Source organism: Salmo salar, chromosome 01 (genome assembly GCF_965601325.2).
Source record: "Salmo salar chromosome 01, fSalSal1, whole genome shotgun sequence".
Taxonomy (NCBI): domain Eukaryota; kingdom Metazoa; phylum Chordata; class Actinopteri; order Salmoniformes; family Salmonidae; genus Salmo; species Salmo salar.
The window spans coordinates 56,279,269-56,292,556 of NC_138291.1; the positions used below are offsets into that span (position 1 = coordinate 56,279,269).

The following is a 13,288-nucleotide window of genomic DNA, read 5'->3' on the forward strand; positions in this document are numbered from 1 at the left end:
CACACGCACACTGCGGAGGCTCTTACACAGTGAACATGGTTATCTCCATTAAGCATTAAAGCTTGACTTTCTTTGGCTCCATCAGGGGCTGACTGTCTGGCCTCGTAAGCAGCTCTGAAGAGGAGAACTCAGCAGGGTGGGAAAGAAGTGGAGCAAAAGTGGGGATAGAGAGGGGGGATGGTGGGTTCGACCAGAGACCACTGATATGACGAGAGAGAGAGAGAGAGAGAGAGAGAGAGAGAGAGAGAGAGAGAGAGGCAGGAAGATGGCTAGTTATGGAACATGTTATTTCCGCATACCACTAACAAACCAAAACTCAACCACAACAGAGAAAGGAGGCAGTCAAGAGACGCCTGACAACCAAGGGGACAGAGAGAGGGGAGGGGAGGGGATGGTGGGTGCAGGGGATAATATCTCTCTCTCTTGCAAGGAGAGTTGTGTGGGAAGCACAGCCAGGTCCCCTGATAGCCTTTCCAGGAACAACAGTGGTTGGCCTGCCAAGAGGGTCATCATCAGATAGACAGGGAGTTGTGCTGAATGGAACAGAGCCTCCCAGCCGTCTAAGCCCCAATGCTCCAGGGTAGGGGGTGGCCGAGTGCTACACAGCCCATTAGAAAGGACCTTTGGTGGAGGAGGGGGACAGCCAGTGAAGGATCAACAACGCACCCACGCCCAGTTTCTTAGTTCATGCCCCATCTCCTAGCATTCTATAAAACACCATTGTCCTGCCAAAAGATTAGGTCAGCTCTGGATACCGGTTAACTCTTTGGCAGAGACATCCCTCCCTGTCACTAACAAAGGGGTTAGGGTTCAATCTGATGTGTGTGTGTGTGAGCGTGCGTGCGTGTGTGTTTTTGTGTAGATGGGATTGTGTACGTCAACGATGACCTTTGCTTCTGGTTTATCTCTTCTCTCACGGTTCCAGTCAGAGTTCAGTCAGCCCCACTGATTCCTAGATTCGCATATTGTAAATATCAGATATTACATTCTTTACTAGATAGTGTATGTTGCTATCTTAATCACAATGAGGAGACACAGTTTCAGTCAAGTGAGTGTAATAGCACAAGAAGATATGCTATTGTCAGTGTTTAGACAGCTGTACTATCTGAAATGAGTCAAAGGTCAAAGATTTTGTTGATCCTTCACTGACTGTGGGGAACGTTGTAGGGGACATCTTCATCCTAGTTTAGAGATCAGAGGTGGAGGAAGCTTCTACATACCTTCTTATCCTGACTGAATAGGATCTCCCTGCTTAGAAAGTCATTGCTCTCTCTCTCTCGCTCTCTCTCATCTCTGATCCTCCTAGTGTCTCTATCTCGACTAACTGCCGAAGATCCCAGATCATTGTTCCCTAGATAAACTGTAAGTCTGTATCTATCCCCTTACAGCGTCTGATTACCAACACGCCACAGACCTGGAGGTTTATTCCAGGTCTGGGACCGGAATAGAGACAAGGGGAGGGAGGGGCCAGGCCAGGGCTGGAGGCAAGCTGGGCTGGAGGGCTGGGCGGCGGGCGGGCATGTGCCTCTGGGTAATCCCCCTTTAAATAGCCCCAGGAAGGGATCCAGGGCAGTGCAGTTAACACCGTGGGAGTGCTCTGAGCCGACACACTGTACCACACACTCCTGGACCTGCAACACAGGAGGAGCAGGGAGAGGACTTTTCGGGACTTATCCAGAGTGGATCCTGGGACTATAGCTGAAAAAGTGGTCCAGGATGAACTTTGCCGCCCAGTTCATCTACGCCAACTATATCAGAGATGGATCGCCTAACAGAGTGGGATTCAGCGATAGTGATGAGAATGATCCCTTCTGGCAGAGGTGGGACTCTACAGATTCATCACCCACCCACTGTACCCCATTAGACACAGAGGGATTTCCCACCCGAGCCCTGGCTGCAGACGTACCCCCCCAACACCCTAAGGAGCCAAATACTCCCACTGCCGCTTCTACTGTAGTGACTCCTGCTGTGGCTCCTACTGCACCTCGTGCTGCACCTCTTCCTGTTCTCCTTCATCCTTGTTCTGCACCTCTTCTCTCTCCCCAAGGTCAACTAACCCCACCATCCACAACCTCCACTCTCCACCATCTTCCTTCTCCTTCTCCTTGTGCAAGGATATCTACCAAGTCCTGTAGAGCCACCAGCAAACCACTTCCTCATCATCCAGCACTTCCTGTCCCCAAATCTAACGCCATCTCCGATCCCTGTCCTCCTCCTCCACCTGAAACAGCACCTCCACCACCTTCACCTCGAGCTTCCCCTGCTCTCCCCAGGTCCACAGTAGTAGCCAAGGCCCCCCTTAGCCGTGTCCCTGCCCCTGTGATACCCTCTCCAGACCCGGGGAACAGATTTCTCTTGCCAGCCTTCCACGTTCTGGTATGCCTCCTCCTCCGCCTGGTTCTATCCTTCATCCTCTTCTTCCTCCCCAGGTAAACAGACTAGACACAGGGAAGGACATAAAGATAGAGAGAGAGAGTGATAAAGGAGAGAGCGTAAGACAAAGAAAAGCTTGGAGTCTTCCACATTCTGAGACAGTAGAAAGGAGACGGAGAGGTGGTATTACTGAAAGAAAGTGTGAAGGATTAATGAGGCAAATGGTGTAGAAGGACATTAGTGTCAGAGGGTTAACTGGGGGAATGGGGTGATAGGGTAAAACTGCTCTTGTGGCTTAGTAGACGATATTAATAGAACGACTGGTTGTAAAACAGGAAACGGAGCCAAATACATTGGATATTGGGGAAATAGAATGTCAACAGAGTAACGCCACCTGGTGGTTCTATGTGCTAGTGCTGTTTGTATCTTGACGTCTTTGCTATGACTTAGCTCTTGGAAATTCTGCCCATGTGTATACCAGTGGAGGCTGCTGAAGGGAGGACAGGTCATAATAATGTCTGGAACGGATTAAATGGAATGGCATCAAACACATGGAAACCATGTGTTTGAGATATTTGATGCTATTCTGGTCCAGCCATTACCATGAGCCCGTCCTCCCTAATTAAGGTGCCACCAACCTCCTGTGTATACACAATGGAAACTTAAAGTGAAGTTATATTTTACCAGCTGGTTTGAATTATGACATACAGTCTATCCATTTCAGTAGTGCATATAATGTGAGCAAAACTGAGTGACTTTTGAATAGGAGTCTCCCCAAAACATAATATATCATACAATATCATGTATGTGAATGCATTAGGTTATTTAAATACAATTTAATGAATACTACATGTAGTTGCTATGAATGTTTATAAAGCAATGTTAGTAGGTGAATCTAATCCCCGGTCTAATCTAATCCCTGTATGTCTTTATAAATAGAGCCTTAATTCTGAATGACCTGATTGCTGATAATATACAGTTGAAATCGGAGGTTTACATACACTTAGGTTGGAGTCATTAAAACTTGTTTTTCAACCACTCCACAAATGTCTTGTTAACAAACTATAGTTTTGGCAAGTCGGTTAGGACATCTACTTTGTGCATGACACAAGTCATTTTTCCAACAATTGTTTACAGACAGATTATTTCACTTATAATTCACTGTATCACAATTCAAGTGGGTCAGAAGTTTACATACACTAAATTGACTATGCCTTTAAACAGCTTGGAAAATTCCAAGCTGTTCCTATCTTCAAACGCAGTGCTTGACATCATTGGAAAATCAAAAGAAATCAGCCAAGACCTAAGAAAATAATTTGTGGACCTCCACAAGTCAGGTTCATCCTTTTGGAGCAATTTCCAAATGTTCATCTGTACAAACAATAGTACCCAAGTATAAACACCATGGGCCCACGCAGCTGTCATACCACTCAGGAAGGAGACGCGTTCTGTCTCCTAGAGATGAATGTTCTTTGGTGCGAAAAATCAAATCAGTTTGCAACTGAACATGGGGACAAATATCATACTTTTTGGAGAAATGTTCCCTAGTCTGATGAAACAAAAATAGAACTGTTTGGCCATAATGACCATCGTTATGTTTGGAGGAAAAAGGGGGAGGCTTGCAAGCAGAAGAACACCATCCCAACCGTGAAGCACGGAGGGACTGGTGCACTTCACAAAATAGATGACATCATGAGGTAAGAAAAGTATGTGGATATATTGAAGCAAAATCTCAAGACATCAGTCAGGAAGTTAAAGCTTGGTCGCAAATGGGTCTTCCAAATGGACAATGACCCCAAGCATACTTCCAAAGTTGTGGCAAAATTGCTTAAGGACAACAAAGTCAAGGTATTGGAGTGGCCATCACAAAGCCCTGACCTCAATCCTATAGAAGATTTGTGGCCAGAATTGAAAAAGTGTGTGCGAGCAAGGAGGCCTACAAACCTGACTCAGTTACACCAGCTCTGTCAGGAGGAATGGGCCAAAATTCACCCAACTTATTGTGGGAAGCTTGTGGAAGGCTACCTGAAATGTTTGACCCAAGTTAAACAATTTAAAGGCAATGCTACCAAATACTAATTGAGTGTATGTAAACTTCTGACCCACTGGGAAAGTGATGAAATAAATAAAAGCTGAAATAAATAATTCTCTCTACTATTATTCTGACATTTCACATTTTTAAAATCAAGTGGTGATCCTAACTGACCTAAGACAGAGAATTTTTACTAGGATTCAATGTCAGGAATTGTGAAAAACTGAGTTTGAATGTATTTGGCTAAGGTGTATGTAAACGTCCGACTTCAACTGTAGCTATGTATCCTAATTACCACAATAATGCAAAGGTTCGATTAACTATATTATCAATCCCATTAACTATTATGGAAATGTTTGGACATTAAGTACTAGGTTTAACAACAATCCAACTAAATGCTGTACCAAGTTATTATTGAGTTACAGGATTTCGTCAAACTATCACTGATAATAAGCGTCTCTCTCATTTAACTTTATTCAAAGCATGTTACGTTTAATTACTGCATGCCCCTAAAAGACTGCATTGAAATGATTCAAATTAGTCATTGTTTAATCAGAGATCAAATAAATCAAGCAGAGGTGAAACTCGGAGAACATGATAGGTGACTAAATGAAATCCAACCATTCCCTTCCCCTCTGTACCATACAAACAGACAACAACATAAGAGCCGTGTGTGTGTGTGTGAGGTTAATAGGTCAAAACCTACAACTATTAACGTTGTCATCAGGGACAGCCAGTTGTACCTGGACATGGGAAGATCTCTGTGGATTATCTCCTATTGTACAGAGCACAAGGTTACTGCCATCACTCCCAGACTATGTAAAGCAGTGGCTAATCTATTCCCCACTTGTTCACACACATGTACAAATCTTACTCCTGAAAACTCCACCCAGCCTATTAGCAATTCTCTCCTCCTGCTCCCTCTCATCACTCTAGTCCATTGCTGAGACCTTTGACCTAAAATACATGTGTAAAACGGTAAGAGCTGTATCCATCATTACAGACACCCAACCAGAGAGAGTAATTCCAAGCCCTGTTGATCTTCCTTTCTCCCCCAGCGAGGAGCAACGTCTTGGGTCAACTAAACAGGGCTGCTCCACCTCTTCCAAGAGTACCTGCAACAAGGATGCCCCCGTTTGTAATGGGGTTGCGGGCGTGCGGCCCACCCTCATCCACCCAGAGCGCCTGAAGGACTTTGGTATTGAGGAGGAGGAGTGCCTCAATGGGGAAGTCAAGACCAAGGTGACCAAGGTGGTGGGGGCCCCTGAGATCCAGCTGATGGACCCGCCCAAGACTAACAAGAAGAGAGGCAGCGAGAGCAAAGCAGTCACACCACCCAAGCCTGAATACCTCCGCTTCGATGACATCAGTGCTGCAGCCTTCAAAATTCAGTTGAGGATGCAGAAGACCCCCTGCATGGTATGTTCAGAGCCTTCTATACACTCTTAGAAAAAATGTACCAGCTAGAACCATAAAGGGTTCCTTGGATGTCCCTCGTCTGTAGGAGAACCCTTTTGTGTCCAGTTTAAGCCTTTTCACCAAAGGGTTCTTAAAGGATTCTTTGATGAGGGATAGGCGAAGAACCCTTCGTTTATTCTAAGTAGTACCTTTTTTTCTCAAAGAGTAATAACTGTAGATGATGAACCCTGCTTCATATGCAGAAGCTTACTCGCATCGGGCTTGTTTGTGTTTCCCAGTACTCCAGACTGTCCAAACAGTACGGCATGGAGATCTTCCTGAAGAAGGAACACCTCCACTACACAGGCTCAGTGAAGGAAAGAGGCGTTCTCTACGTGCTCACCTCCCTCAACCAGGTATGCATCACAATGCATCTCTCAATGCATTCCAGCTGGGGAAAAGTCCAAGCTAACAAGTAGCTGACAAGTTAACAAGTAGCTAACAAGTTAACAAGTAGCTAACAAGCTAAACAAACACTAATTACTTTAACAGTTAGCTAACTCCCATCCCCCTCCACAGGAGCAGCAGAAGAAGGGGGTGATTGTGGCTACAGACTGTAGCTTCTCCATGGCCGTGGCCCACCATGCAGTGGAGTTGAGGATCCCAGTGTTTGTCATCATGCCAGCCAGCTGTGCCCAGCCCCACCTCAGGATGTACCGTGACTACGGCGCCATGGTAATCTCCTACGGCAGCACGGCCAGGGACTCCCTGAACCACGCCCGCCACCTGGCCAAGGAGAACGGATACCTCTGCCTGGAAGAGTAAGTCACCCTGGGGGCCAGTCCCATAGCTCTCCTTTGTTTCAAAACATGCACTGATGACAATGTGACACTAACACATGGGCACATGGTAATACTGGATTTCTCTCTCTATCTCTCGCTCAGGGATGATAGTGCCGTGTACTTGGCAGGACTGGGCACAGTAGGCATGGAGATCTATGAGCAGGTGCCCAAACTAGATGCAGTCATTGTGCCCGCTGGTGGGCAGTGTAGTCTACTGGTTGGCACAGCAGCCGCCATCAAACACCTCAACTCGCGCATCACTGTCATAGTAAGTGTTTCCTAACTCTGAATATTTGTTTAGTGTACTATTGTCGTAGTGAGTAAGTTGCAAACATGCTCTCCAAAATGTGGATCCTCATCATACTTAGCATAGCACTTAATGTCCACTAAATCAAAAAAATAATATTGGGATTTATGTACCATTGTTCTCTTCGACAGGGAGTTGAACCAGAAGGATTCTCGTTGCTACTACAGTCCCTCAAAACAGGCAGCCCGGTGATTAGAGAACTATACAGCACCCCCAACAAGAAGCTTTATGGAGGTACTGTGCACTTGTACCCCTGTAGGCTATGTGAACCCATACCTACCCCATGTGATATGTTTTTTTCTCTGTACTTTGTCTTTCTTTTTCTTAAATAGATTGTCATGGCAATGTACTCACTGAACTCAACGCCTATAACCCCACTCTCTATCCCCAGACCTATTTGAGCACTCAATGGGGACCCACACCTTCCATCTGGCTAAGACATTTGTGGATAAAGTCATCTCTGTCAGGTATTACATCTCTATGGAAGAGGAGGGTATCTCACCACATATTTGCCATCGTCATAGTATTCCACATGTATGGACATAGACACCCCTCTGTTCCCCAGTGCTGTGATTGTTGCCATGGCTCTATATTGGTAGCACTGATGCTCCCAAGGTTAGAAGCACCAAACAGTACTTAGCAGCAGTATTTAGGAGCACCAGGGGCTCTATTAAATCCGTATCAGGGAAGTTCAGCGTTATTGCGTGATTGACAATTAAAGACGATGTTCCCACAGTGGCGGAGACTGCATTCGCTTCAGCGATACAGATTGAATAGAGCCCTAGGCCTATGTGAATCCATATCTCCTGGAGGAGCCCATTTCCTTTCTTCCAGTGCCTTCTTACCGGGCAAGTTACCAGGTTGTTAGGCAGCTAGGTAACGTGACTGGACATTTGCTTGTTTTCAAACAAGTTAGCGGCCCGCAACATGGTTTCTGAAATGATCAAATGTGACCTGCGAATCCGCAATAGAAAGGGAAAATGTTAGCTCCGGTCATCCATATTGAACAGTTTGGGCAAGAGACTAGCAGTTCTATGCATTGTAAAGGTGCAACCATGGTACTCACAGGTGAGGTGCAAAGGGAAGTGAACACTGCCGGGTTACCTCCCTCTCCAACCAAGGTGCATGAATTGAGGAGCAAACAGAGTGCTAAAAGCAAAATTGCGTCTCTGCCTTAGCCTTTTGCAGCTAGAAAAGAAGGAGGCTTTTGTATATTGCTAAATGTTCTCCTATGGGTTCAGGGACCAATCACAATGGGAATACAACACAAAACATGATGTGATTATTTGCAATAATCTGACCAATAGGCGGCCATTTTGAAATATATAAAAGTCCCCTTTATTTTTATGTCTGTAAAACCTTGATCAAATCTAAGGGTCAAAGTTTGTTTAACTTTTTGTAATAAAGAAGCAATAAAGAAGCTTTTAAAAGTTGCTGAATTCCCTCTTCAATCTCACAGGTGAGGGGAAATTATACAATATATTGACTTTTCTTGCCGCAATATATCGGCGGCAGAGTAGCCTAGTGGTTAGAGAGTTGGACTAGTAACTGAAAGGTTGCAAGATCGAATCCCCGACCTGACAAGTTCTGCCCCTGAACAAGGTAGTTAACCCACTGTTCCTAGGCCGTCATTGAAAATAAGAATTTGTTATTAACTGACTTGCCTAGTTAAATAAAGGTAAAATTTATATATTTTTAAATATGATACAAATGTAACAACTTAACTTGTTGCTCCTAACGACACCAATATAATTTTGCCATTCAATGTATTATCTGGGTGAATATTTTTATTCTACAGCAAAATATTTAGGATCATATGGGACCAAGATGGTCGCAAATTAGAGCCCAGAGTGCAGTAAAGTGTCTCAATCATTGTCCTTTAGCACTGCTGTTGTTGTGGTGGTGTTGTTGTTGTTCTCTCACTCTGAGTATCCCTGACCTTTTACTCTTCTCAACAGAGAGGAGGACTCTCTGGTAGCCATGCTAAGGTTCCAGGAGTTTGAACACTCCATGGTGGACACAGAGGGAGCCATGGGACTGGCGGCCATCTTGGCTGGTCAACTACCAGAGCTGAAGGGCAAAAGGTGGGTTAACGCACGGCTAGTGTGGGTTTCTGTATCAAAACATATGAGTGAATCCTAACCCTTAGCCTTCAATTGACATCAATGCATGACTAAATGAAAATTCGACTTAAGGAAATTAGGATTCACCCATAGTGTCAAAAATGTAACCTGTTGATATTCCGATGAATTGAGTCTCCATCTATGTCCTTGTCTGCCCGCTGCAGGGTAGCTGTGGTGGTCAGCAGTGCTAACATGGAGTTGGACCTGATCAGACAGTGTGTTGACCGAGCCCTGGTTCTGGACGACCGGGTCAACAAGTTTACGGTGCAGTTGGGGGACCTTCCAGGGGACATGGCCAAGCTACTGGACATCCTGGCCCGAGAGGACATCAAGTGAGTTAAACACTAACATGTGAACAGATAGTTATGAACTATGCTGTACATCTGAATATAAATACACTAGTGTATAAGCGGTTGATTACTCCCTATTTCTCTGAAACACACACACACGTCAGAGTGTATGATCAGACAGACTGACCGTAACCCAGTACTACCAGACCTTATTAATCACCTAAGTTCTGATATCTGTGCTGCATATGGATGGAGATAAGTGTGTATAGTTAGATTATGGTGCGTATAGTTAGATCACTCACTCTCTCTCAGTGACGGTAATGCCTCTGTGCTCAATCTGGCCCCGTGACCCTGTTCTCCCCACATCCGATCGCATCAGAATAAGCCACAGGACAGGAGGAGGCTTTACCTGGCAGGATGTTCAGTCTGGACAGACAAATCCTCTGATACCAAGAACAATGTGAATGAAGTCTGCTCCTTTCTTTCTCCTCATACACTTTTTCTTTCTCTCGTTCTGTATGTTTACAGTGGCTTGCAGTGGCATTTTTCCTATTTTGTTGCCTTACAACCTGGAAATAAGATAGATTTTTGGGGGGTTTGTATCATTTGATTTACACAACATGCCTACCACTTTGAAGATGCAAACTATTTTTTATTGTGAAACAAACAAGAAATAAGACAAAAAAACGGAAAACTTGAGCGTGCATAACTATTCACCCCCCCCCCATCCATCCCAGTCTCAAATCTCTGGAAGACTGAAACAGGTTTCCCTCAAGAACTTCCCTGTATTTAGCGCCATCCATCATTCCTTCAATTCTGACCAGTTTCCCAGTCCCTGCTGATGAAAAACATCCCCACAGCATGATGCTGCCACCACCATGCTTCACTGTGGGGATGGTGGTCTCGGGGTGATAGGAGGTGTTGGGTTTGCGCCAGACATAGTGTTTTCCTTGATGACCAAAAAGCTACATTTTAGTCTCATTTGACCAGAGTACCTTCTTCCATGTGTTTGGGGAGTCTCCCACATGCCTTTTGGGGAACACCAATTTTTTCTTTAAGCAATGGCTTTTTCTGGTCACTCTTCCGTAAAGCCCAGCTCTGTGGAGTGTACGGCTTAAAGTGGTTCTATGGACAGATACTCCAATCTCCACTGTGGAGCTTTGCAGCTCCTTCAGGGTTATCTTTGTTGTCTCTCTGATTAATGCCCTCCTTGCCTGGTCCGTGAGTTTTGGCGGTGGCCCTCTCTTGGCAGGTTCGTTGTGGTGCCATATTCTTTCCATTTTTTAATAATGGATTTAATGGTGCTCCGTGGGATATTCAAAGTTTTGGATATTCTTTTTATAACCCAACCCTAATCTGTACATCTCCACAACTTTGTCCCTGACCTGTTTGGAGAGCTCCTTGGTCTTCATGGTGCCGCTTGCTTGGTGGTGCCCCTTGCTTAGTGGTGTTGCAGACTCTGGGGCCTTTCAGAACAGGTGTAAATATACTGAGATCATGTGACAGATCATGTGACACTTAGATTGCACATAGGTGGACTTTATTAACTAATTATGTGACTTCTGAAGGTAATTGGTTGCACCAGATCTTATTTAGGGGCTTCATAGCAAAGTGGGTGAATACATATGCACGCACCACTTTTCAGTTTTTATTTTTTATTTATTTTTTGAAACAAGTTATTTTTTTCATTTCACTTCACCAATTTGGACTATTTTGTGTATGTCCATTACATGAAATACAAATAAAAATCTATTTAAATTACAGGTTGTAATGCAACAAAATAGGAACAACGGCAAGGGGGATGAATACTTTTGCAAGGCACTGTACATCTGTCACCTCTCAGTAATGCTTCTTTTCATCTTCTTTCTCTCTACCTTTCTCTCTCTCTCTCTCACTCTCTCCATCAGGTTGTTGGATGTTTGCCACCGTAGACACAATGACAGAGGCGATCTCTTCAAGGCCCTGGTACAACAGCCTTACCCTCTTCCCCCAAAATCCACTCAGCTGCTTTTCACACTACCGTTGCCATGGAAACCCTGGCTCGGGTTGCCGCTGTGTTGGTAGTGCAGGGTAGTGTGAGATGAGTGGTGGATTCTTGGACCAGTGGTGCTAGACAGTGTCAATATGTGATTGATTTGGAAGTGGTTAATGACTGATTGAGGCGTTGCCTACTAATGGCAAGCATGATTTAGAAGTTCCAGATGTGTGACTTTAATTGACTGTAAAGTTGGCAGCTGTAAAACAAGTTATGTACAGGTATGTTATGTGAAGGTACAATATTATGCTACTACCATGTACCGGGTTAAGTCTAGTCATAGAAAGGAGACAGACTGGAATCGACAGTGTGTTGCATCATGCTACAACCACGTAGCAATGGTATGTTCTAAACGTGTGCGAGTGGGTCAATGTATAATTATCTTAGAGATCATGTATTTACATTTCACAGACTGTGTGTGTGTGTGTGTGTGTGTGTGTGTGTGTGTGTGTGTGTGTGTGTGTGTGTGTGTGGGGGGCAGTGAGGGATGATTAGGATTAAATCTGTGGTGTGTGCCCACAGGTGGAGTGTGTGGTGGAGACCAGAGATAAGACACAGAGCACTCAGCTCCGCAGGACACTGTCTGAGCGCTATCCCACACTACGCTGGCTGGACCGGTGATCAACACTTGTCACGGCTCTCATCACGGCTCTCACTCTGAACACGCACACACACACGGACAAAGCATGCACACGCATGTATGCACGTCACTTGCAGACACACACACACACACACACACAATTAAACAGACAATGAAACAGAAACATTGTGAATGTATATGCAAACTAACACATAACACATGCACTGAACTTTTTTGCTGCAAAACCACCGAATTGCAATTGCTTTTGAGTATCAGTGAGTATAATAAAGCCTTTTGAATAGTAGAGATTATACAGGGAGATAAACTTAAATACGGGAATACATGGCATTTACTGCATATGCTGCTCTGATGAGAAAACAATCCTTTCACCCCATACTTCTGTTATTAGGGAGCTCAGGGGGTACTTTTGGGCCAGTTTCCCGGACAATGATTAAGCCCAGCTGATCCTAACATAACAGTGGTATTGACAATTAAAAGCATTATGTTCTGGAAATAAAAAGTTGATGATGATGATGACGTATTCAACGATTTGTCTTCGTAATTTGTATGTCCAGTTCAGATGAGATAGGATCAGGTAAGGTCAGCCAATGGGATCAACTGCACAATGCATGTTACTCATAGTTGTGTTAGAGCATCTACCCATCAATTCACTTGATCGTGGGAACTAAATAAAGTGCGCTATTGTATAGAATCAGACCTGATCCTTTGACCCCCATTCCTTGCTGAACGAGAGAGGATGAGAAAGAAAGAGCGAGGGAGAGAGAGAGAGAACTAGAGAGAGAGAGGGAGAAGGAGTGTGCGATGCCTTGAAATAAAAGTTACCTCATGGTTCAGAAGATGACATCTCATTGATTAATGGTTGGAGACAGTGCCAGAGGAGAGACGAGATGATTTAGACGGGCTAATTCCCTAAGTTCGTTAGCAGAGGACATTCTGACCCCGCTGTGCTACTTTGGCATGGTCAGTACTAAGAAACTGTCCACTATATATCAATGAAGCAATCTAGACCTCCCAATGTCCTATACGTCTTACCAATCTACGGCGCCTAAGACAGAGAAACACGTCGTCATCGCCGAACCGAGTCAGACATTGATACTGAGATATTACAAATGTCCCACAAGATTAGGTGCCTATGAACTGTCCCCGCAAGCTTCTCCAGTTTATCACCTGAAAGATGACCAGTTGTATCAAAATTAAGACAGTGATAGCTTTAATAGCTGGTGCCAGTCTCGGGAACCAGACCCAAGGCAAGCTGGAGCATTTGAAAGAGACTCAACTGGAGCAACA

General features: G+C 44.7%; 1 protein-coding gene across 2 annotated transcripts; it reads left to right on the plus strand.

Annotated features, from left to right (window-relative positions):
• Positions 1-1,561: 1,561 nt before the first annotated feature.
• LOC106605075 (L-threonine ammonia-lyase) lies at positions 1,562-12,521 on the plus strand. 2 transcript variants are annotated; one of them, XM_014200356.3, is made up of 11 exons: positions 1,562-2,429; positions 5,464-5,824; positions 6,103-6,219; positions 6,383-6,624; positions 6,748-6,913; positions 7,084-7,186; positions 7,344-7,419; positions 8,911-9,036; positions 9,240-9,407; positions 11,273-11,330; positions 11,923-12,521. In XM_014200356.3, the coding sequence occupies exons 1-11, from the start codon at positions 1,717-1,719 to the stop codon at positions 12,019-12,021; spliced, it is 2,229 nt and encodes a 742-aa protein (XP_014055831.1). In that variant the 5' UTR covers positions 1,562-1,716; the 3' UTR covers positions 12,022-12,521. The 2 variants fall into 2 exon arrangements, with proteins under 2 accessions (XP_014055831.1, XP_014055840.1); XM_014200365.3 differs by having other exon boundaries at positions 1,563-1,820.
• The last annotated feature ends 767 nt before the right edge of the window (positions 12,522-13,288 follow it).